Genomic DNA, 24,946 nt, shown 5'->3' on the forward strand with positions numbered 1-24,946 from the left:
TTTCACAGAAGGGAGATAACTGGAGTTAATGCTGTGTCCTAGGTGGAGATCTAGCAAGAAGATATACCCCTCACCATCTGAGGCACCTATTAGCAATTCCTTTAACATCTATCTGCAAGACACAACCTCCTGCCTCAGAGGTCAAGCCCCTTTTTACCTCCTGGGCCCGCCCTACCAGCTGGCAGGGCATACATAGCAATTCTCAGAGAGAGAGAGAAACATCCCTAATATCTTGAAAAACTGGAGTTTAGGTTATCTGAATTTGCCACTTATATATATTTTATTTCCTACTTTTCCATTTGATATTGAAGACAAAAAATAAAGGTAAGTTATTCCTTCAGCAGCAACATAACCCTTCTTTCCTTCTTTGATCTTATCCCATCCCTGATATCCCATCCCTGATCCTAACCTCTTCATCATTTCAAACTCCACAGGTACAAGATTAAAGGAAGTTTAGCAAGGAGAGAAAAAGAAAAAGAAAAAAGTGGAAGAAAGGAAAAAAGGTATGGAAGAAAAAGCAGTAAGATTTCATTTTGTCTTTGTATCCCTATCATCTAGCATAGTACCTGATATTTTTTCTCCCACTGTACCTCTGATTTCAATATTGGTATAAGGAGCTCTTGATAGGAGAATTCCCACTACCAATGTAGATAAACAGTTCTTCTGCAACTTAACTAGTCTCAGAAAGTCATTGTGTGTTGCCCAAGATTATAAAGCCAGTATATATCAGAGACAGGGCATGAACCCAAATCTTTGTGACTGTCACACCAACACTCTATTTATTGGCTCTCACATGGAACATTGTGGAAGCTTAATCCTTTCTTGATGATTTATTAATTGATAAAAGAAATGCTTGGAAATGGTTTGTTTACTAAGAACTGAGGATGCACAAGAACTACCCCTCTTTTCTCACCTCACATAATTCTTTAATTTTTTTTCTCAGCTCATAACATTAAGCTACTCAAGTCTTCACTTCTTCAACTCTGATTCCTCTCAGTTAGTCACACATTCATTCTTCTAGATGGCCCATCTATATAAACACAAAGAATATAAAAGAAGTGCTGACTCACCAAAAAAAAAGAAAAAAAAAAGTCCCTTTTCTTTTCCAGACTCTCTTCCGCAGCCATGAGTTCTGATATGGAAATGGCCATCTTTGGAGAAGCTGCTCCCTATCTCCGAAAATCAGAGAAGGAAAGGATTGAGGCCCAAAATCGTCCTTTTGATTCTAAGAAAGCATGCTTTATAGTAGATGACAAAGAAATGTATGTGAAAGGTATGATCCAGAGCAGAGAAAATGACAAAGTAATAGTCAAGACCCTAGATGACAGAGTAAGTATTGATCATGAATGAGAATATTGAAACAACTATAATAAACTTTTAAGGAGTATTTACATATTCCCTTATTATAATGTTTTATTACTCTTTAGTAAATTAGCAGGTGAGAACCTCATTCTGACCCATTTCCTCTTTCAGATTTCTACATGTGAATTCTGTTATGTTGTTTTGTTAGTTCTCCTCAGAAGCTTATTTGTTGATATATTAGAAGATGTGATGGTAAAGACTGGTCCATTGGAAGTTGGGAATTGAACAGTAAATGCTGATTGGTAGCAAGAAAAATGAGTAAATGCATATAATCAAGTATGGGTTGGGGGAAGAAGGGAAGAGAGAGAGAGAGAGAGAGAGAGAGAGAGAGAGAGAGAGAGAGAGAGAGAGAGAGAGAGAGAGAGAGAGAGAATGGAGAGAATGGAGAGAAAAAGAAGATAAGAAAGGAGGAAAGGAAAGGGGAGAGAAAGAAGGAGAAGAAAGGAGAGAGGAAGGAAGAACTTGATGAAAAAAATTAATTATTATGGAGAATTTGTTGTAATTGTATCAGCCTCAAACAATTAGTTTTATTACAGTTCTATTACAGAGTACGTTGTTTTTTTTTTCTCTCTGAAGTCACCCATTGTAATGGGATTTTATTGATATTGCATAGTATTATTTCCATGAACAATTCTTAAACAATGCTTTATCTTCAATCATCACTCTTTCTTCCTTTTTATCACTCAGACTGTCACTTTGAACAATGATCAAGTCTTTCCCATGAACCCTCCCAAATTTGACAAAATTGAGGATATGGCAATGATGACTCACCTACATGAGCCTGCTGTCTTGTATAACCTCAAAGAACGCTACTCAGCCTGGATGATCTATGTAAGGAGACTCTTAATCCCCCCTACCTCCAGGAAGAAATCCTTTATTTTAGAGTATAGGGTAAAGAATAATCAGTCCTGCTGGGTTTTGTTTCCTACAGACCTACTCAGGCCTCTTCTGTGTCACTGTCAATCCTTACAAGTGGCTGCCAGTATATAACCCAGAAGTGGTGGCTGCCTACAGGGGCAAGAAGAGGCAGGAGGCCCCTCCCCACATCTTCTCCATCTCCGACAATGCCTATCAGTTCATGCTAACTGGCAAGTGAACATTCCATCAATAACCATTGATATGTTTTCTTACAATTGTTTGTGAAAGAAATTTCCCTTTATTTTTGCTTGTCAAATCACAAAAATTTGACCATAGTACAAACAGGCAGTGCCAGAGCAAAATTGTATGTATGTATCAACAAAGTCATAGTCCAGGGATTCTCTGGGGTTTGTGGACTCCTTTGGGGAATAGCTTTCAGGAGACTCATGAACTTAAGCTGGGTACAAAATTTTCCATTTTTATTTTCACTGACTTCTGAATGAAATTTTACAGTTTCTTCAGTTATTTTACATTTTTTTCAGTTATTCAAAAATACTGTTCTGGAAAGGATTGCAAAAGCTTCAGTAGATTGCCGAAGGGATCCATGATATGCAAAAAAGGATTAGGACTTTGCTGTAGTCAGAGAGACTGAGTTAAATTCTCATCTCTAGAACTACCTATTTAAAATAGGGAATATTATAACCTCCCTAGGTCTCAGTTTCCTCTTCTGCAAAATGAGAGGGCTGGTTTAAATCCCAGCTTCTGAAACTATGGATTGTGATTCCATATGGGGTCTCATAACTAAATATGGGAGTCATGAACTTTCATTTATTATCAGTAAATGTTTGCTTTGTATATTTATTTTATATACTTATATACCCAGGGTCATGTAAAAATTTCTTGGACAAAAAAGGGTTGTAAGTGGGAAAAGTTTAAGAAGAAGTCTTGGTCTTGATGGCTTCTAAGATTTATTCCAGCTCTAATATATGATTCTATTGATGGAGCTTTTCCTCCTTTTTCAGATAGCATTCTAAGTCATCTAATTTCAATGTTGTCTTCTCCATAAAGCCCCTCTTGATCTACTCTTATATAATACAGACATATACATATATATATACATATATATATATATACATATCTCACATATGGATATTTTGGCATTTTTACATCCTAATTTATGATATAATTAACTATTTAAAAAAGTCATCTCCCCTAACTACACTAAACTTGAGAACAGAGAATGGATCTTAGAGGGTTGGTTTTTTTGTTTTGTTTTGTTCTATTTGTTGTTGTTGTTTTGCATTTCCTACAGTATCTAGAGCACTATTACAAAGTAAATATTTGTTAATTCTCCAATTTATATCTGTCCATTATTTATTTATCTAAATACTACAATGATTAGCATGATTCTATAAAGATTCATTAGAATATCATGTTTTAGTGCAATGTCAATTGTGACTTTAGCTCCAAAGCAAGGGATATGTGCCTCTTCCTTTTACATGGCTTTTGCTGATCCCTCCAAGCTGGTAGAACTTCCCCACAACTAAAATTAATTTGTTTTTTACTTTGCATGTGTTTGGAATAATCTTAACATGTATATGTTGACTCCACTGACAGGGTGAAATTTCCTTAAGTGCACCTTTTTCTTTGTATTCCCAGCATCAAGCTCAGTGCCTGGCAGATAATAGGCATTTTTAAAAATGTTTGTTGATTCATTCATTCAACAACCATTTATTCAACTCTTATTCTGCAATATTGCAGAATACTGTCAAAAAAAGAGAGAGAGAGAGATTCCTATACCGGGTAGGAAGCTAAGTTCCTTTCTAATGTATAAAAAGACCATAAATTTAAAACCATAGGGGACCTTAGAGACCATTCATCTATTCCAACCTCATTTTACAATTACAACTACAATTAGGAAATTGAGGCCCAGAGAGGTTTAATGACTTGTCCAAAGACACATAATGACAGAGCCAAGATGGGATTCCAAGTCAAACATAATTTCCTCTGTGCCATACTTCCTTCTGCACTACCTTCCATGATCTCTAGTGGCTGTAAATGTGTCTTTGTTACTTTGATTTTCCACTTGGGATATGTTTATGTAGATGCCTAGAATGGGATCCCATAATGACAAAGCTATACCTCCCACTCTGGAGAGGATGAAAGATATTTGTATTTGTGTGTGGCAATGGGAGTAAGGAAAAGAGAAGAGGGTTAGGGGAACAGTGAGTATTTTGGTAACCACACAAATTAACATTCTTTAGAAGAGTCCTCTTCTAGAAGGCAAAAAATTCAAAGAAAGCCCAAATATTCAAGACTTCTTCCTTTCACTGGAACTAACTCAGAAGAATAGGATTTGGTATTCAGTATATCCTAAGGAAGCCCAACAAAATGAATTAATTTAAGAAGAACTCTGCCTGGCAACTGGATTCATGCTCACTTGGCAATTGAGAAGGAAGAAAAAGTACCACTCTCACCAACATCCTAGAGAAAGCTGATAAACTGACCTGTCAAAGATGATTTTGGGCTTGACCTCCCATAGAGCCTACCATATCTCTGATATATCATCCTCATCTGGTCAGTCAACTCTCCTTAAAGTTAAATGAATTTAGGGGGCAGCTAGGTGGCACAGTGGATAGAGCACCAGTCCTGAATTCAGGAGGATCTGAATTCAAATCTGGTCTCAGACACTTAACACTTCCTAGCTGTGTGACCCTGGGCAAGTCACTTAACCCCAGCCTGGGGGGGGGGGGAAGTTAAATGAATTTAAATGAAATTAAATGAAACCTTAGCTATCATAATATACAGCAAATATTCAAGGTCTGAGTGAATTGTTGTCTGAATTAACTTACCTTTCTAGACGAAATGACCGAAGATTTAGATCTGGGAGTGATTGAAAAAGATTTTCTAGTTCAACTCTTTTTCGCAGAGGAGGAAACTGAGATTCAGAAATGTGAAATGATTTGTCCCAAAGCCTCACAAATCCTTTGACTCCAAAGTCTGGGTAAATATGTATAAATAGTTATAATGTAACCTTTAGGAAAGAAAATAAAGACAAATATAGGGCAAATTTACTTTATGTAGAATAGATAATATTTTAGAGTTGATTATAAAAGAAAATAACAGATTAATCTATCACTGGTGTTTTAATTGCTCCAGTTTCTTAAACCTTTAGGGAAAATAGGAAATATTCTAACAGTAATATATGTTAACTGTCACATAAAAATATCTTACTAACTAATAATATTCTAGAGTAAATTTTAGTAAAAATTAAAACCTTAAGAAACAGTTGCAAGACACTGTAGGTGGGGCAGATTACAGGGTAATTTGAAAAGTCCTCTACTTCAAAGGTATCACAGAAACAAAATTACTAGGCAAAAGAAATATACTTTTAATCACAGCGAGAGGAATAAAATCAGAAAGTAGACTGGGATGGGAAGGGGAAAGGAAGCATGTATATAGCATTGTGCTAAGCACTTTACAAATATTTACAAATCTCATCTCAGTTGATTGCCATAAAAGTTTGATAAATGACCTTGTGGCTCTATAGGAATGGAAGAGAGCTAAAGAAGTCAATATTTGTAAATCTCACAACAGTGTTGATAGACAGTATATTTTTCACAGATTGTTCTCACTAAAATTTTTTAGTTAGGTGATAATGACATAAAAAAATCAATCCTTAAACATTTATTATTGAGATCAATTAATTTTGTTTTTTCTTTTTCTAGTGTATTCTCTTGATTCACTTTTCTTTTTCTTTATAACCACTATTAAATTGTTACTGCTTTAAAATACAGTTTGAGATCTGGAATTACTATTGCCCTTTTATTCCTAATTTTAAAAATTACTTACTGTATATGAGTTGTTCTTTTGCTATTTCTTCATGTGATGCATAATTATGTGATTTAGGATATTTCTGTTTTAATATGATTAATTATATTGATTATTTTTCTAATTTCAAACCATCTTTTCATCCTTGGTACAAATCCAACAGGAATAATTAATTATTTGGAAGATATAAAATATTGACAATATTACCAGCTTTAGGTTTTAGGACTTTATTTTGTCTCCTAAAAAATTTGATAGCTTTCGTTCTCAAAACTAAGGATAACTTATTTTCTAGAAATTCTTTTTTTGTTCTGAAAGCTTGATAGAATTTTCTTCTAAATACACCAGGACCAGGTGGCTTGTTGTTTGTTTGTTTGTTTGTGGGGGAGCGAGTCACTCACTTTTACTAATTCTTTTGGTTAGTTCTATTCCTTTTTCTTATAGTGGACAATTCAAGATACCCATCTAGTGTTCTGTTTGTTAGTTATCTTCAATAATATAAATATCCAATTTCTTTTGTATTATCAGTTTCGGTGGCATGTAACTTTACATGGTAGGTTAAAATTGTTATTTTTATTTCATGTAGCTCTGTTATGATTTCACTTGTTTATTTATTATTTTGTTGAATAGATTATCTTCCCTCTTTTTAAAAATGAGGTCATTATTGTTGATTTTGTTATATTTTTTAAAGAACCAACTTTCAATTTTATTTTAATTCTATAGTTTTTTGACTTCCAATATAACTACTTCTCTTATTTTCAATATCTTTTGTGCATATTTTGGGTGTTTATTGTGGTTTCTAATTTTTTAAATCCATATTTAGTTCATTAATTCTCTCTTTTTCCATTCTGTTAATCTTTCTTTTTAGAGATATATATTTTTTCCTGAGTACTTCTTTAGCTGAATCCCAGAAATTTTATAATGTTGTTTTATTCTTATTTTTCCCCTCTCATTTAAGGAGTTAAATGAAAAATTATTCCTTTCCTCCTCTCTCGCTTCCTTTGTTTGGATGTTTTACTCCCTATTTTTAGTGACTTTTCTTCACCTTGTCCTTTTAATCAATTCTCTTCTTTTCTGTGTCTATGCTAAATTTGTATGTTTATTCAGTATCTATAAATTTACTAATTCCTTCTGTAATCTCTTTATGTACTTCATGCAATTAAAGTTTCTGATGTGCTTAGTCTCAGCTTCCCTTAATAAATTTCTGTCATTTCCCTTATAAGTCTTGCCCCACGGTTCTTTTTTTGTTTGTTTGTTTGTTTTCTAGTGCCTCACTCTTTTTTTTCTTCTGAGGCATTTGGGATTAAATGACTTGTCCAGGATCACACAGCTAGGAAGTGTTAAGTTTCCTGAGACCAGGTTTGAATTCAGGCCCTCCTGACTTCCAAGCTGGTGCTCTATCCACTGCACCACCGAGCTGCACCTTGTGCTTCACTTTTATAAATATGAAGCCAAAGGAAAAGTCATAGAGGTCGGAACTCTGGAGAATGTGCTGTCTACTCTGTCTGGCCCCTCTCCTTTTTGTGTTGGGTCCAGTACATTTTCGGTGTTTTCCTCTGCACTAGAGTTGCTCTCCTCCTCCTCCTTAGCTCTGTTGCTGGCATGTCCATGTGAAGAGTTTTCACAGACTTTGTCTGCAGGGACAGCACCTTTCCGCTGAGGAAGGATGCTAAAAAATGCTTCCTGCCAGTCTCTTGTCTGGAGGTACTCTAATACAATCTCAAAAACATGATTAACAGCTAAAACTTTTCGACTATTCATTTTCACAGAGTTTGAAACAAAGATACTTACAACAAGGTGTGAACTCAGTGAAATTGATGAGATGATGGTTATTTAGTATATATATATATATATATATATATATATATATATATATATATATATATATATATATATATACTTAGTACTTAGCATGATGATGTAATGGTTCTCTAGTTCACACATCCATCGTGTGCTAATTATGCCAAGGTATTTAAGGACTGAGAAGGACTAGAAATGAGACATTCCATCTTTGACCAGCATCATGGTGGCTGTCCTGCTTCATCACTTCTCCACTAAGACCAAGGACTCAGGCTGATCCCAAGGTTCTCCAGAAAGCTATGTTCCATGACATAATTTGCCCTATATCATAAAGTATATAGTCTAATTCTCCCCTCTTCCTTCCCCTTGATTAGTCTTCTTCCCATTGGCCATTCAATCTCATCTCTGGGTCTATATCCTCCTACTCTTCTGGATGTTGCCTGTCCCCAATGGTCTCAGTTTCTCTTTTTCTGAGGCAAGATGTCTATGGAGGAATAACACTCACAAAGACAGCTAGGTAACACAATAAATAGTTATAACACCAAGCCTGGAATCAGATAGGAAGACCTGAATTCAAATCCAACCTTAGACAGTTATTAGTTCTGTGACTCTGGGAAAGTCACTTTACCACTGCCTTTCTCAATTTTCTAAATGTAAAATGGAGATAATATTAGTACCTACATGTCAAGATTATCTGTACAGTGATATCTGTAAAGAACTTAGCACAGTGCCATAGTAGATGCTTCATAAAACTCATTCCTCATTTAGATCTCATCAGAAGAAGTAGCCTTACTATACATCAGCTCAAAATAGATTAGACCCACTGTAAGGATATGTCTATTCCTTATTCCACAAGAATATTCATTGTTGTGATATGAGGGCCATCTCCCAGTGGCTGCTGGAGGTCTAACTCAGACCTGTAGAATGGATCTCTTCATGTGAGAGAGTGATGATCATACAAGAAGAGTGAGAGGCAGTTGCATTCTCTGACCTCTCCTCTTCCCTCTTGACTCCAATTTATTTCATTCCCAATCCACAAGGAATATCTATGAAGACTGCTTTGCAACTCCTTCAAGTGTTATGATTCACTGTTGTGGTGGCTCTTAAAGAATTGACCTGCCCTTTCACTTAGTCATGGTCCTTAACAATTCCCCATTTTTTGTTTTATAGCAGTATGATTATTTTCCCCCCACAGCATGGTCAGTAAGTTTATGCATTAGTTGTTATCTAAGTCCACATGCTAAGGTATCTGAGTCCGCAAGCAAGAGAATGCAAACGGCACTATGGCAGGTACTGAAGCCTGTGAGATGTCATGAAGGCAAACTTTCAAATGGAGAAGATGACTATAGTCAGAACAGGCATTTTTCATAAGTCTCTCATCAGTCTCCTGGCTCAGTCCTTTGATGTGTTGGCCCATTTAATTACCCCGACTAAAAAAGTCTTATTGGATCTCTTCTCCCTTTTCTTCCCTTCAAATTACCAAAGGTTCTCTCCTGGGAGGATCCTACTCAAAAACAGCTCTTGAATGCTGCTGCTTCTTTATTTCTTATGCTTCTTGAGATTCTTGTGCCCCATGTTTGGGCATCATATGTTATGATAAGGGAGCCACCTGACAGCTTCTTTCCCTTTTATCCTGCCCATTTCAAACCATCTTTTATGTCACCTCTATCATTCTCCTGTAACCCCTTTTTTATGAACACAGATATAAGAGGTCATTCACACATTGACCTGATTTTTGTTGTCATGTGGCCAGTTAGTCACATCCAACTTTTCATAAGTCCATTTGCAAAGATTCTTGAGTGATTTGCCATTCTTTAGCTCATTTTATAGATGAGACAACTAAGGCAAACAAGGTTGAGTGACTTGCCCAGAGTCACGCAACTACTATCTGAACCCAGATTTGAACTTTTGACATCTGACTCCAGGCTCAGCATGCTATCCACTAAATCACCTAGTTGCCTATTTACCTCATTAGGATACATCATATTTTCCCCTCTGTATTCTACCTTCCTTCTTCTTATTAATATACCTATCATTTGGCAATTTTGTTCCAAAAATTATGATGATGATTATGGAGATTAGTTCATGGTATTTCAAGCTTATTTTGCTATCATCCCTTCTACTTTTTCTTTAAATCTTTTATCCTTAATAAAAAAAATTAACAATTTCATTTTAACTTCCATAAATCATCCTTTATCTTTTGAAAAATATTTGCCTTTTATACCCATATTTTTCCTTTGAGTAGTTATTTTTATTTATATTTACTTAATTTTCTTGTGTTTCTGCTACAAGAAATGTTCTTCTCATGTCTTTTTTTGTGGTGATGCTACAAACACCTCTCTTTCAAAGAATGTCCATTTTTTTCATGATAATTAAGGTCAAGTTTGCAAAGTATGCCATTTTGGAGCTACATTTTGTCAGTATTTGCTTTATTGAAAATATTATTCCATTTTCCTTCATTTTTAGTGGGAGTTAAATAGTATTGTGTTGTTCAAATTTCTTCCTTTTATATTTGAAATTCTTTCTTTTAGTTGCTTGGGAGAAGGGATGGAAAAGGAAGGAAATTAACATTATTATTATTACTATTCCTACTATTTCTTTTTAAAATAATTTATTAATACTTCAAGGTTTACAAAGCACATGATATATTATCTCATTTGATCACCACAAAACCCCAGAGAAGTGAGTGATTCCATTATCTTCATTTTAAAGATAAGGAAACTGAGTCTAAGAAAGGTCACAGATCAGCAATTATCTGAGGCAAACTGATTATTTCTAAAATTTTTCAATTTAATCACTATATTTCTTAGTTTGAACCACGGGATTGTTTATTGTCATTACTGTTTAGAGATGGTGTTTAGAGATGATCTATGGACCCTTTTCATTGCTGTTATATATTCTTTATTCAGAAATTTTGGGTCATTTTCTTCTATTATTTCTTGTGTTATGGTGTTCAAGTTTTTCATTTATCATATTATTCTGAGAGACCTATGATAGTTTCAGATGTCTCTGTTCTTTGTCAATACTCTACTAGTATACTTTTCTATTTCCTTACCTTCACAATCTTTTATTCTGTTTATCTTTCAGATAGGGACAACCAATCCATCCTCATCACGTAAGCAATTTCTTTCTTTTATGCCTATTTTAAGACAACAGGTGCCATTCTGGCACCTAAGCAATTTACTTTCAAATCTACAGTGGGGAATCTGGTGCTGGAAAGACAGTGAATACCAAGAGGGTTATCCAATACTTCGCAACAATTGCAGTGACTGGGGAGAAGAAGAAGGAGCAGCAGCCTGGGAAAATGCAGGTGAATCTACATTTTTATTTCAGGGGATTGATTACCAGGCCACATCAAAGAACTATAAAATGGTGGAATGACAAGACTCAAAGAATTTCCCAACAACAGCTATATCTATGATATGCAAAGCTTCCTACTGCCCCTGCTAATCCTTAGGAGAAAAAGAAAAAAAGAGAGGAATGAGAGGCAAAAGCATCCCAACACTTGGGTGATGGATCTAGAGGGCTGCTTGCCTGAATAACTTCTTTGATGTCAGCCATTAATTCAGTACAACAGACTTCCTTAGACACTAAAACCACTGCTCTGGGGCAACCCTATTATTTTATAGATCAGGAAATGAGTGCTTCATTCAAGGCCTTAAAATCATAAAATTTAGAGTTATAGGACATAGTTTCATTCAATTACTCCCATAGCTGAAGAAATTGAAAAGAAGAAAAAAAAGTAGCATTTTTTATACTGGGGGTTAGCTTAGTTATTTAGAGAGAGTGGAGAGAAAGCCAGAGACAATAGGTACATGAAGGGGAAACAGAAATCCCGGGAAAGGTTTAGTGGGGAGAGACTTTGGGAATAAAACAAAGACTTTGCTGGAGAAACCACTACCAGAAGAGACTACAGAATGGTTCTAAGTTGTCCAGGTACATGGTATGAAGACCTCCAGAGACTTTTCAGCTGGTGAAGAATCACTTTAATTACACCCAAGTGTATCTTTGCATGCATCCCCAAATCATGAATAAATAGGACTTGTTTGTCATTGTTTCAAGATAGGTCAAGTGGATGGCCAATATTGCCTGTTAACCCCAACTATCCTTTGTGAAATAAATAGTATGGGTCCTTAGGTAGGATATTGTATAGTTGCAAGTAAATAGATGGGGGAAAAAGTACTGATTTAGAGGACCTGGACTTTAATTCCAGCTCTGAAATGGAGAGCTATCTATGTAAACATGACCAAATCACTCATTTTGTTTCTCTCTGGACATCTATCTCTTCATTTGCAAAAATGAGGAGGCTGGATTAGATACCTTTGTAAGCCCCCAGAATTTCCAGAGATACCATGGCCTATAATCGTACATCTCATTTTTTTCTCTTTTTTTGCTAACTTTTCTGTTACTAACTTTTCAATTTCTTCTTTTAGTTTCATGATTTTTAATCAGTGAGGAGACATGTTGCTATTTCCTCTAATTGCTTCTACATCTTTAGTTTGAGCTCTTTCAGCCTCCCCCCTCTCCCCATTAATTTTCTTGTATAACAGTTCCTTGGCACATGGCCTTGGTCTGTATGATATAGGCAAAAAAAATTTGTATCCCCAGCATTTAACATAGTGCCTGGTACATAATAGATGTTTAATTGAGAGGTGCACTGATTTATTGATTGATTGCATAACTATTCCGCCAGATATCGTGTTATGCCTTGGAAATGCAAAGACAAATATGGAACTATTCTTATCCTCAAGGAAGTTATGTGTTATGGCTCTAGTTGGACATATAAATACATGCAAATAAAATGTTTATATAAGCAAGAATTTATATAAATCTTAAATGAGGATTCTTGAAAAAAGGGACCTACCCATGCTCACAAGTGAACTATTAGAACCTCCTACAATTCAGATTCAATGAAATAGTTATTTGGAGGGGAGGGCTTGCTCAACTATCCAACATAGGTCATGCTCACAAAGATGGGATATGAAATCTATAAAACATTTCATATTTCCACTTGAAACTTAAAAGTTTATAAAATCATTTCCTCAAAAATAAGTAGAACGTGTCCCTATTTCCAGTAGAAGATACCAAGATTTGTCTAGGATCACAAGATTTGTAAATGTCAGATCCAGGATTCAAATATTGGTCTTTTGTAAATTTAGCTCTCTTTACACAATAATCACATTGCCTCAACATACAGTTGAAGGAAATATAGACCTTTTGGATTAGGGAGGTTAGGCACTGGGTGATAAGCAAATGTCTCAACATACCTAGTAGAATCTGGAAGCATTTAATAGCCAGAAATCAGATAGACCTCCTGATTGGTATAAATAAGTTATGGCCATAAGTAGGAGGAATGACCCTAAGGTCACAAGAAATGGTTTTCTATAGCAGGACTCCAATCCATGAGAAGATTAGAGGAAATAGGGTGATGGACAGGAAACCAAGACACAGAATACAGAAAATAAGAAATACCTTAATTTAAAGTAGGGAGTTGTTCTCAAGTAACAAAGTAATAGTTCAGAGTCTAGAATTGGAAAGCAAGTTTAGAGAGCATTATAAAAGTGAAATTTTGAACTATGTACCTAACAATTGATGCATTTTCGTTATCCAAGAGCTGGATTAGTTACAGATCCCACAGACTGATTACAAAACATGCTGGTGATGGGTGATAATATATAATATGTTATATATAAATATATTAATATAATATAATAATAATAATGATAATAATGGGTGATCTCTAAGTTCTCTCCCCTCTTGAATAATTAAAGTTTTATGATGTATGGATAGTTTTAAAAAAAAAAACTTTACAAAGCTGAGGAATTCAGTGTAATGGGGGAAAAATTGAATTTGTAGTCAAAACCCTGAATTCAAATCTTGCCTCTCTAATTAACTAGCTATGAGATCTTAATCAAGTCACTCTAATTCTCTAGTTTTTCAGTTCTTCATCTATAACATGAAGAAATTACACTAGGGTTCCAAAGTCTTCTCCAACTCTAAAAAAAACCCTATGAAACTGGGATATATGTCCAGATTTTAGCAACATTATGCCAAGGAAGGGAAATATCTTAATACTACCTAGAGTGTGCCAGGCACTGTGCAAATCTCTTCACACTTTATCCAATAAACAAGCCTGGAAGGTAGGTGTTCTTATTATCCCCACTTTACAATTGAAGAAATTGAGGCACATGAGATTAAATATTTTTCTGGGGTCACACAGCTAGTATAAGTCTGAGGTTGGAACTAAATTCATTCCCCTCATTCCAGGCCCCCTATCTACTGTGCAATTTAGGTTCCAAGGTCTTCAAGATTCTCCCATGTAGGGGTCAAATTTTGCTCTGAGCCTTCAAAGCAACAGAAGCAGCAGTCCAGGCTATGGGCATTGGTCAACACAAGAAGAGAAAACAGAGATTATATTAATAAGCAAGTCAGGTAAAATTAGTTATTTTAGACTTCTTTCTGAAACAGACACTAAATTGGATCCCAAATTTACCTTTTTCCCCAAGTTTATCCACCTTCTAAAATTACTAAGAGATTGTTAACTGAATCTGAAATAAGTTTTTTCTTCTCATTGTTATTAGGGAAACTTGGAAGATCAAATCATCCAGGCAAATCCCCTTCTGGAGGCCTTTGGAAATGCCAAAACTGTGAGAAATGACAATTCTTCACGCTTTGTAAGATAGCTTTCTTATTCTTACTTGATTCCTAAATGCTTTGCAAATACACTTAAATTCTAGCCTGGAGTTCCATGTGTGGTACCAAAAGATTCTCTTTCATCATCTACTCTGAAGAAAGAGCATCTTAGCCCAGCATTTCCTAGCTCATATGCCTTTGGGTCCATTTCATTAACTTGTTACTATTAAAAGAAAGAATTCAGGTACGGAAAAGCAACACTCTTAATTTAATATTTTTACTCAATAAATAAATCCAGAATTCCAATACCCCAAGCTAGAATTTCAGATATATTTTCTTTAGCCTTTGTGCAAATCTTTACTACATATGTATTATAGTAATTTAGTGTCTTTGTTGCTAAACAGGGGAAATTCATTAGGATTCACTTTGGAGCCACAGGAAAACTGGCCTCTGCTGACATTGAAACATGTGAGTCTAAATGTATACCAGACATCTTACTTTTATTGCACTGGATTCTCACAGAATTCTAACCATCATCTTTCTTTTACTCCTTCAGATCTCTTAGAAAAATCCAGAGTGACATTTCAGCTATCCAGTGAGAGAAGCTATCACATTTTTTACCAAATTATGTCCAATAAGAAGCCAGAACTCATTGGTAAGTACCTAGAAATGCACATTCTTTGTTTCTGAACTCATAAATACTTGTTGGATGAATAAAGTACCATTAAAATTGACTACATATGATTCTTTTTAAAATCAATTTTATTGAAATATTTTGTTTTTATACCAACTTAATTTCTTTTTAAATGTTATTTTCTTTTTTTAGCATTATTTTCAAATCACAGAACAAAACACAGGTCAATAAAAAAGATGAGTGTACATGAAATTGTAATTCCTTCCTAATATACAACATTTCTTTTTACCCCTCCTTTCCTCCTCCTAGAGAGAGCTATCATTAGGCACAAATCACCTTATATAATCTTCATCTCAATTTCCCATCTTCCCCACCCAGTGAACCTTCTATTGTAACCAAAAATTAAAAATATAGAGAAGAAAAAACACTTAATAGAACTAGCCATCATGTGAACCAAGATTGACAGTATATTCAATATTCTCCATATCTTTGTAAATGAGGGAGAGAAATACATTTTTTTTCATTTCCTTTTCAGAGTTAAACATGGCACTGTAAATTAATGTTCAATCCTTCTTTTAAAAAAGTTGTTACCTTTTACTTTGTTACTATATGTAATTCTAAAGGGAACTATTCTACTTCACAGATCTGCTTCTCATTTCAACCAACCCTTATGACTTTCCCTTTGTGAGTCAAGGAGAGCTCACAGTGGCAAGCATCAATGATGGTGAAGAGCTGTTGGCCACAGATGTAAGTATTTTTTTTTAGTAAAAACAAAACGAAACAAAACAAAATGTCAAAATTAGGAGGAAGGATTTTCTAGTTGTAGGAAATTCATATTAGATTTAGAGCTTGTAGGGATCTTTGAAAGCAATTAAAAACCCCTAATTTATTACAGGGGAACTGAAATCTAGAGTGGAGGTAATTTGACCACTTCTCCATGGTGAACCTTTTATAAATATTAAGCAGAACTAGAATTAATATTAGACACAACTAGAGTGAATATTAGGCACAGCCAGAAAATAAAAGCCAAATCTATAATTGAGATTTCAGAGCCCAGGCTAATTAGAAAACACCATAGGAAAAACAGTAATCCCCCTATAAAATTGGCTTTAGTTCTACTCTTTCTTATTTAAAAAATACTTGTGTTTATGCTTTCAATTATTTTGTATTTTTTAAATTACTTTCACAGCCAATACCTCATTTGATTATAAAAGCTTCCTTAAGGAATATCAATATCCTTTCCCTTTTCAATCCTCTTCTATTACAAGGCACTTAATTTTTCAGAACTAAGACCAGCAAGCAAACTGTACTTGGAGCTTGGCATCACAACAATCCTTTGTGTTTACACTCTGGATGAACTCTGCCAAAACAAAATCTCATTTCTGACACCAAACTGTAAAATCTGAAAACAAATTATCAAAAAGTCACAGAAGTATATTATAAATATACAAAATATGAAAATACCAAAGAGCCCACACAAGTCATAACCACAGTTAACTATAATCATATGTTTTCAGATTTGATAGAAGCAGAAATAACAGGTATTACTTTCAACATCATTTAAGAGATGAAAAAACAATGCATTAGAAGTTTGTTACCCATCTCGGGTCACAAAGTCAATTTGACTAGTAGTGTTGAAAATAGAACTCAGACCTCTTGACTCTCAATTCCTTTCATTGGAGTCTCTAATCCTCATCCATAATCTCACCCCCTTATTAACATTATCTTTTTCTCAGATCTCCAAATTTCCTCACTGCCATGTTTTTTTAGGTACATAGAGATTTTATGGTATATCATGAGGCTATCTTAAAGTTAAAAGCCCAGGAAAGCAAATTAATGTTAATTTTTAAATATACATCATTATTAAGAAAACTGTGTTTGGGAGATAAAAAATGGTTGTTCAAATCAATTTAAAAGAGTCCATAGATTTCAGCAAGCTACTAAAGGGACTTCTGATAAAATAAGAAAAGTCCTTGGGATGATCTTTAAAGTCTTCCATCTCCAACATTTTATGCTTCTGTGATGCCCAGAGTCCAAAAAGGTTGGGAAACATTATGCTTTTAAAATTAATCCAGGTTACTCTTCAATTATCTTCTTCTATATAGCTCATGAGATCAGATCTTCTCAGTGGTTCTCAGTACTTGGAGCAGGCAGAAAGCAAATCTATAAACAATGAATGGGCATGTTTAGAGAGCAAAGATTCCTGTTGGGAACTTTATACTTCGAAAATCAACAAATTCTTCTCTGATCTTCTCAAGACATCACACTCAAAAAAAAAATTTAGATCCTCAAATCTGGATAAAACCTGAAACCAGCTCTAGAGCCTCTTGTTAAATTTTCATTACAAGCTTTTACCCCTCAGATGATGAGAGCAAACTATAGATGATGAGAGCTTGACTTAACTGTTTTAGTGATTGTCTAGAAGTAATAAAGTGATGGAGATGTTCATATGCAGATTAAATTTTAAAATATGTCAAAATTTTTCATTTTTTTCATTCAAGCAAATTGTTAAACACCAGCATTCCCCTGTCCCCACTCCATCCAACTCTAGTATATTGTTGTATCTGTAACCTCTCACTGAGGCTACTGATTGCCAGGGCCATACATACTAATCTTCTCCAGATATACATGAAGACAAGCTGATGTTAAGGTGCCAAACAGCCTTTCTTTATTGTTAATCTCAGCAGGGGTTAGCAGGATGCAAAAGCAAGCATATATATAAATATATGTGTGTGTCTCTGTGTCTCTCTCTTTTTGCATCTCTGAATCTTTCTGTGTCTCTCCGCATCCTTCATCTATGGACTGAAAGTTGTTTATTTATATTTACTCTCCTCTGGGATTACCCTGTGCCTAGTCCACTCAGCACTTCTTAGGTAGATCTGCAGAGTTACCTAGAGTTAGTGCTGTGTCCTAAGAAAAGATCTAGCAAGAGGACACACCTCTCAACATCTCTAGGAACCTCTAACATCTGTAAGACACAATCTCAGAGGCCAAGCCCCTTTTTACCTCCTGGGTCCACCCTACCAGCAGATATGACATACATGGCAATTCTCAGAAGGAAAGTCCCTAACATATATCCGCATACTCTCTACCTTCTAACCCAAGTACAAAATCAATGTATTTGCCTAGAAAAGATATGTTTTTGAATTCCTGTGACTCACTAGGAATATGATCTTTTTTTCTTCTCAGAATGCCATAGATATCCTAGGCTTTAGCTCTGAAGAGAAAATTGGAATCTACAAACTGACAGGGGCTGTAATGCATTATGGGAACATGAAGTTCAAGCAGAAGCAGCGAGAAGAGCAGGCAGAGCCCGATGGAACTGAAGGTAAAGCTATTCAACTAGATCATAAGATCAAATCTTCCATTTAGAAATGAGTTCATAAATTCACAAGATTAGGAGAAACATGCCTTGGTTTAAGTCTCGTACTTATTAACTTATTTTTTTTTTACCAAAATTTGAAAAACTCTATGATTGTCTCTATTAAATTTGACTTTGTTAGGATTTGTCCATTGAAATATGGTCTTTTGAAAAATAATAAACACATTTGATTATGTCCAATTTTTCCTCTCTATAAAAAATTCTTGAGGGTGTAGAAGAGGTAATCAAAGTTATATGACTTGCCCTATTTTACAGAACTAGTAAATATCTGAGGCTAGATTTGAACTCAGGTCCTTCTAATTTAAATGCTGCTGCTTTCTTCACTGCACCACCTGGCTGTCCCAGAAATCTTAAAATGATGTTATTACTTCATCCCAATATTTTAATTTTCATTCCAACAGACTTCTCATTGATAAGAATAAAATGCAGAATAGAATTTTCCTCCATCTTTTGATGGAGGATTTTTTTTAAAGATGAAATAATTTTTTTTATTATTATTTTTTTTATTTTTGTATTCATTTTTCCAAATTACCCCCCCTCCCTCTATTCCCTCCCCCCGATGACAGGCAATCCCATACATTTTACATGTGTTACAATATAGTCTAGGTACAATACATGTGTGTGAATATCATTTTCTTGTTGCACAATAAACATTAGAATCCGAAGATACATGCAACCTGGGCAGACAGATATTAGTGCTAACAATTTACATTCACTTCCCAGTGTTTCTTCTCTGGGTGTAGCTACCTCTGTCCATCATTGATCAACTGGAAGTGAGTTGGCTCTTCTTTATGTTGAAGATTTCCACCTCCATCAGAATACATCCTCATACAGTATTGTTGTTGAAGTGTACAGTGATCTTCTGGTTCTGCTCATTTCACTCAGCATCAGTTGATTTAAGTCTCTCCAGGCCTCTCTGTATTCCTCCTGCTGGTCATTTCTTACAGAGCAATAATATTCCATAACCTTCATATACCACAATTTACCCAACCATTCTCCAACTGATGGACATCCATTCATCTTCCAGTTTCTAGCTACTACAAAAAGAGCTGCCACAAACATTTTGGCACATATATGACTCTTTCCGCTCTTTAGTATTTCTTTGGGATATAATCCCAGTAGTAGCGCTGCTGGGTCAAAGGGTATGCACAGTTTGATAACTTTTTGGGCATAATTCCAGATTGCTCTCCAGAATGGCTGGATTCTTTCGCAACTCCACCAGCAATGTATTAGTGTCCCAATTTCCCCACATCCCCTCCAACATTTGTCATTATTTGTTCCTGTCATCTTAGCCAATCTGACAGGTGTGTAGTGGTATCTCAGAGTGGTCTTAATTTGCATTTCTCTGATCAGTAGTGATTTGGAACACTCTTTCATGTGAGTGGATATAGTTTCAATTTCTTCCTCTGAGAATTGTCTGTTCATATCCTTTGACCATTTATCAATTGGAGAATGGTTCGGTTTCTTATAAATTATGGTCAGTTCTCTATATATTTTGGAAATGAGACCTTTGTCAGAACCTTTGCTTTTAAAAATATTTTCCCAATTTGTTACTTCCCTTCTAATCTTGTTTGCATTAGTATTGTTTGTACAGAAACTTTTTAGTTTGATGTAATCAAAATCTTCTATTTTGTGATCAATAATGATCTCTAGTTCTCCTCTGGTCATAAATTCCTTCCTCCTCCACAAGTCTGAGAGGTAGATTATCCTCTGTTCCTCTAATCTATTTATTATCTCCCTCTTTATGCCTAAATCATGGATCCATTTTGATCTTATCTTGGTATATGGTGTTTAAAGATGAAATAATTAAAGTGTCAGTCAGACAATAAGGATTTACTATGCCTCTACTAAGGATACAAGGAAAATAAAAGAACAGGCTTTGTTCTCAGGAAGTTTGCTTGCAGTCTAATGAGGGAAGACAACAGAAAACATGAAGCACAAAAAAGATATAGAATTAATGAGAACTGGGAAAGTATTGCAGATATTGATGTTTTAAATGAGATCTGAAGAAATCCGGGGAATTTAAAAGGCAAAGATGAAGAAGGAGATAATTACAGATATGAAGGATAAGCAGCTAAAATGTCCAGAATCAGGAGATAGAGTATCTTGTGAAAAAAAACTACAATGGGATAAGTATTATTGGATTGTCATATATGTGGGAGTAAAGTATAAATGAAAATATTGAGAAAAGTAAGGTTATGAAGAGCTTTAGATGACAAATAGAGGATTTTATAGTTGATCCTATAAGTGATAAGAAGCCATTGGAGTTTATTGAATAAGAGAGTGACTTGGTTAAATCTTTGACTTAATCTGGCAATTGGATAGTTAAAAGACTAAAGTAAGGGAAAACTTGAGACAAGGAAACCAACTAGAAGGTTATTACAATGTGCAGTGATAAGAGCTTGCCCCAGAATGGTTATAGTGTCAGAGGACAGAAAAGGTGTTATAAAGGTAAAAAAATCAACAATACTTGAAAACTTATTGAAAATGGAGAAGTGGGGAGTGAGAGAGTGTGTAGTATCAAGATTAGCACCTCTATTGTGAGCCTGGGTGACTGGAAGGATGGTAGTGTCCTCAACAGTTAATAGCAAAGTTCAGGGAAATGTTTTAGGATAAAATTAATTATTTCAATTAAAATTTAAATTAAATATGAGGCAAGGTTCTCAGCTGAGAAAATGGGGGAAAGAAGAGCCATGGGAGATGTGAGGAAGCATGAAAAAATTAGAAAAATCTGCTGTAATAAGTAGAAAAAAAATGAATTAATTAGGGAAGTACAAAAAGATTTCATTGCTTCAGTGAAAGTTGAGATTTTATAACATAAAGAAATTATTAGCCATTCTGTTTTTAACAAAGAGAAAGCTCCAACAGATGTCCAGATAATTAAAAACCTGTATTATGATCCTATAATGCTTCTGTGCTGGGTTCATGATTTGTTTCTTGAATTCTTCATCTTTCTTTTTTTTTCTGTTTTTAGGATACTTTAATGATAATATTCCTTTTGCCTTAATTTATCTTCATCCAACATGCTTCATTCTCCTTTTTCTAGTTCCTCACATAAGTATATCTAATAAATGTAAAATGTTCCTTTAACCTTCTTTCTTGTTTATCCTATTTCTTTTTTTTAACATTTTTAATAAGAATTTTTAATACCTTTCAAAGAGCTATATTTCTGTTGTGGACTTCATCCTCTACCTCTGTAAGAACTGCCTCTGAGTTTAGTTTATTTGAGGATAGACAGATAAGGTTTTATTGCTGGCTTTTTTCCCCTTGTGAATTTCTGAGTTCTCTATTTCTGTTCTTATTCCTACATTCCAGCTATTCCCTATGATATCTTGCTCTTAATTTTAATATTATTTTCATTTGAGAAAACCATCATTCCCCCAGTTACAACCTAAGTGTCATATACTCAATTCTTCTTCTTTATTATCTTATGTATCTAATCAATTGCCTAATCTTGTTAATTCTACTTCTTCGCCACCACTTTCATCTTATCTTTTACTTAAATTAGTAAAGCCCCCACCCCCCAGGCTCTTCCCTCAACAATTCCTGCTTTTTATGACCCAGAGATGTTTGTGAAGTACAATTCTTGCCAAATCTTGCTCAAGAAATTGCCATAGTTCTCATTTACTTCTAAGATCTCTGTTAGTTATCTAAACTAATTTAAAACCCATCATAATATTGTTACCATTTCTCTTTCCATTCTTATTATATATTCCCTGCCCCTTCTCTCTTCCAAATCCTCCATCCAAATCAAGATATTTATTTTTTGTTCTCTATCTGCAACACTGTCTCTCATCACTACACCTTTGTACAATTGATCTCTTATTCCTGAAAGATTCTCTTTCCTTATCTTCATTCTTGGGATTTCTTACTCCATTCAAGGATCAGCTTAATAATAATTCTTACCAGCAGCTTGACCTGATTCTTTTATGCTATTAGTACTCCTCTACAAAAATAATAAATAAATAGATAGATAGATAGATAGATAGACAAATAAATAAATAAATGAATGAATGAATGAATAAATAAATGAGTGAATAAATAAATAGATAGATAGATAAATGAATAGATGGATAGATAGATAAATAAACAAATAACTAAATAAATAAATAGATTTGATATTTCTATTTATCTTTATTTTATCTTGTATTACTTTATCTAAGCTCCTTGAGCTTGGGAATTATTTCAATTTTATCTCTGTATTACCAGTGTTTAGCATAATGGCTACTATGTAGTAAGTGCTAAATCAATGCTTTTTTGAACTGACATCATTTCCCCCATCCTTTCTGCTTTTAATTTTTAAAACTTTTAGATTTACAAATATAGTTTTACCAACCTTTGTTAGATACATTCCAAACATAGCCAGAGAACTGTAATTTCTATCTCAAATAAGATATTATTTGTAAAGTACCTAGCATAGTGTCTAGCTATTATTTTTTATTGTTATTGCTATTAGTATTTGTTTTGTTATTGGTATTATCATATGTTATACCATAGTCCAGAAAGACAAGCTCCATTCTCAGAAACTGTCTTCTCAACTAGTTCTTCAACTTCAAAATCCACCTTTTTTTTTTTTTGGAAACAGTAATAAAAATTATACTTTTTTCACTTTAGATCTTCAAATTCTTGTTCAAGAAATTAACAGATAAGTCACCAACTCTTGTATTTATGCTATTTATGCCACAGTGTTATTCAGAAAGCATTTGGTACCCATAATTATATATCATGCATTTGTGTTTATGATATAGGATAATACATTAAAAAGTCAGAGAAAATTCCAAGGCTTAGTTGAATATCAGGAATTAGCCTATTGCAACTAACCCTATTTCTCCTGCCATCATAGTGGCTGATAAAGCTGGATACCTTATGGGTCTGAATTCTGCTGAAATGCTTAAAGGTTTGTGCTGTCCAAGGGTGAAAGTTGGAAATGAATTTGTGACTAAAGGACAAAATGTCCAGCAGGTAACTTTTGCTGCTTTGACTCAGTTCTATTCTAGAATTCTGCTTATCACCATAAAAAATGTTCATTTGGAATCTTGGGTGATCTTTCCGAAAGGTGATTAATTCTGTGGGTGCCCTGGCTAAAGCAGTTTATGAGAAGATGTTCCTGTGGATGGTCACTCGTATCAACCAGCAGCTGGACACCAAGCAGCCCAGACAGTACTTCATCGGAGTCCTAGACATTGCTGGCTTTGAGATCTTTGATGTGAGTAACCAAATTCTAAATACATCAGTCTACATCATAACTTGATTTACTACAGCATCCTTGTTTCTCCTGTCTCACTCAAAGTGTTTGATTTACTCAGTTCAACAGCCTGGAGCAGCTGTGCATCAACTTCACCAATGAGAAACTGCAACAGTTTTTCAACCATCACATGTTTGTGCTGGAACAGGAGGAGTACAAGAAGGAAGGCATCGACTGGGAGTTCATTGACTTTGGGATGGACCTGGCTGCCTGTATTGAGCTCATTGAGAAGGTTAGAAAAAACTCCTCTTACAGTAAAGAATAAAGGATGAGTTAATTGTTTCTGTATAGGTCATCTGTCTCCCTCAGCTAGACTATCACTTAGTTGCCACAACTATATTCCATATTCTATATATTCTTTATATGTTAAATTTTATCAGGTTGATAGCTTTGAGTTCAAAAAAATTAAACACTGTTGTTCAGAGTACATTTCAGACAGACACCCAGATATTCCCACAGGAAATATCTCAATGCTAGCAAGGGAAGCTGTGTCATTTCCTTTTTAGGAATGAATGAAATGACATGACACGAAGTTAGGAATGAATGACAGTAAAGAAGGAGATTTTCATTCTATACATGGCTATGGGAGGGGAAATTACAGAATCAGGCTGAGGCTACAGTTTGGGAAGGGGGATATTTAAAATTATATTTTCTAAATCCTAAAGTGGTATTCAGAATTTAACTCAAAGACACTATATTTTTAGAAAGTAATTTCTCTTATTAGATCACTATGGAGAAAGACAGGTGGATATGGAAGGGGAGAGGAGACTTTCCACCCTAAAACTACCTAAATGACTCTTTCTAAGAACAGGAAGTGTTTGTGGCTAAAAAGCCATAGTGAAGCCATTGGGTGCCATGAAAAGAGTGTTGAACTCTGAATTAGAAGGGTTGAGTTTGAGTTCTAATTCTCATGCTGATTTGTTATGTGACCTTAAATAATGCACTTGATCTCTTGAAATTTCTTCCTCTTGAGTTTTTTTTTTTTTTTAAGTGGGGAAAATAACACTTCCAGGGCTTATTTCCCAGGATGTAATTAGGAAATTTTTTGTAAGCTAAGTGCTCTAGAAACATGAATCTAGATGGAATTTAGTAATAAAAATCTTTTCTTAGTATCTTGGTGCTAAAATTTTTTCTTGGTATCTTGGTGCTACTCTGGACCTTCCTCATAGGCAGACCCCCTGAATGGTTTCATTCTAGACACCTG

The 24,946-nt window shown here is 34.7% G+C and overlaps 1 protein-coding gene across 1 annotated transcript in view; it reads left to right on the forward strand.

Moving 5' to 3' along the window:
* The first annotated feature begins 216 nt into the window (after positions 1–216).
* LOC141540774 (myosin-13-like) overlaps positions 217–24,946 on the forward strand; it is a 130,107-nt gene continuing 105,377 nt past the window's right edge. The window contains 15 exon segments of the mRNA XM_074264742.1: positions 217–324; positions 435–503; positions 1,110–1,329; positions 2,050–2,193; positions 2,294–2,450; positions 10,936–10,963; positions 11,047–11,158; positions 14,430–14,522; positions 14,886–14,949; positions 15,038–15,136; positions 15,759–15,862; positions 18,305–18,443; positions 23,341–23,459; positions 23,554–23,703; positions 23,804–23,974. Coding sequence (XP_074120843.1) covers positions 1,126–1,329; positions 2,050–2,193; positions 2,294–2,450; positions 10,936–10,963; positions 11,047–11,158; positions 14,430–14,522; positions 14,886–14,949; positions 15,038–15,136; positions 15,759–15,862; positions 18,305–18,443; positions 23,341–23,459; positions 23,554–23,703; positions 23,804–23,974 — 1,584 coding nt within the window. The 5' untranslated portion in view covers positions 217–324; positions 435–503; positions 1,110–1,125.

Source organism: Sminthopsis crassicaudata, chromosome 4, assembly GCF_048593235.1.
Source record: "Sminthopsis crassicaudata isolate SCR6 chromosome 4, ASM4859323v1, whole genome shotgun sequence".
NCBI classification, from domain to species: Eukaryota; Metazoa; Chordata; class Mammalia; order Dasyuromorphia; family Dasyuridae; genus Sminthopsis; species Sminthopsis crassicaudata.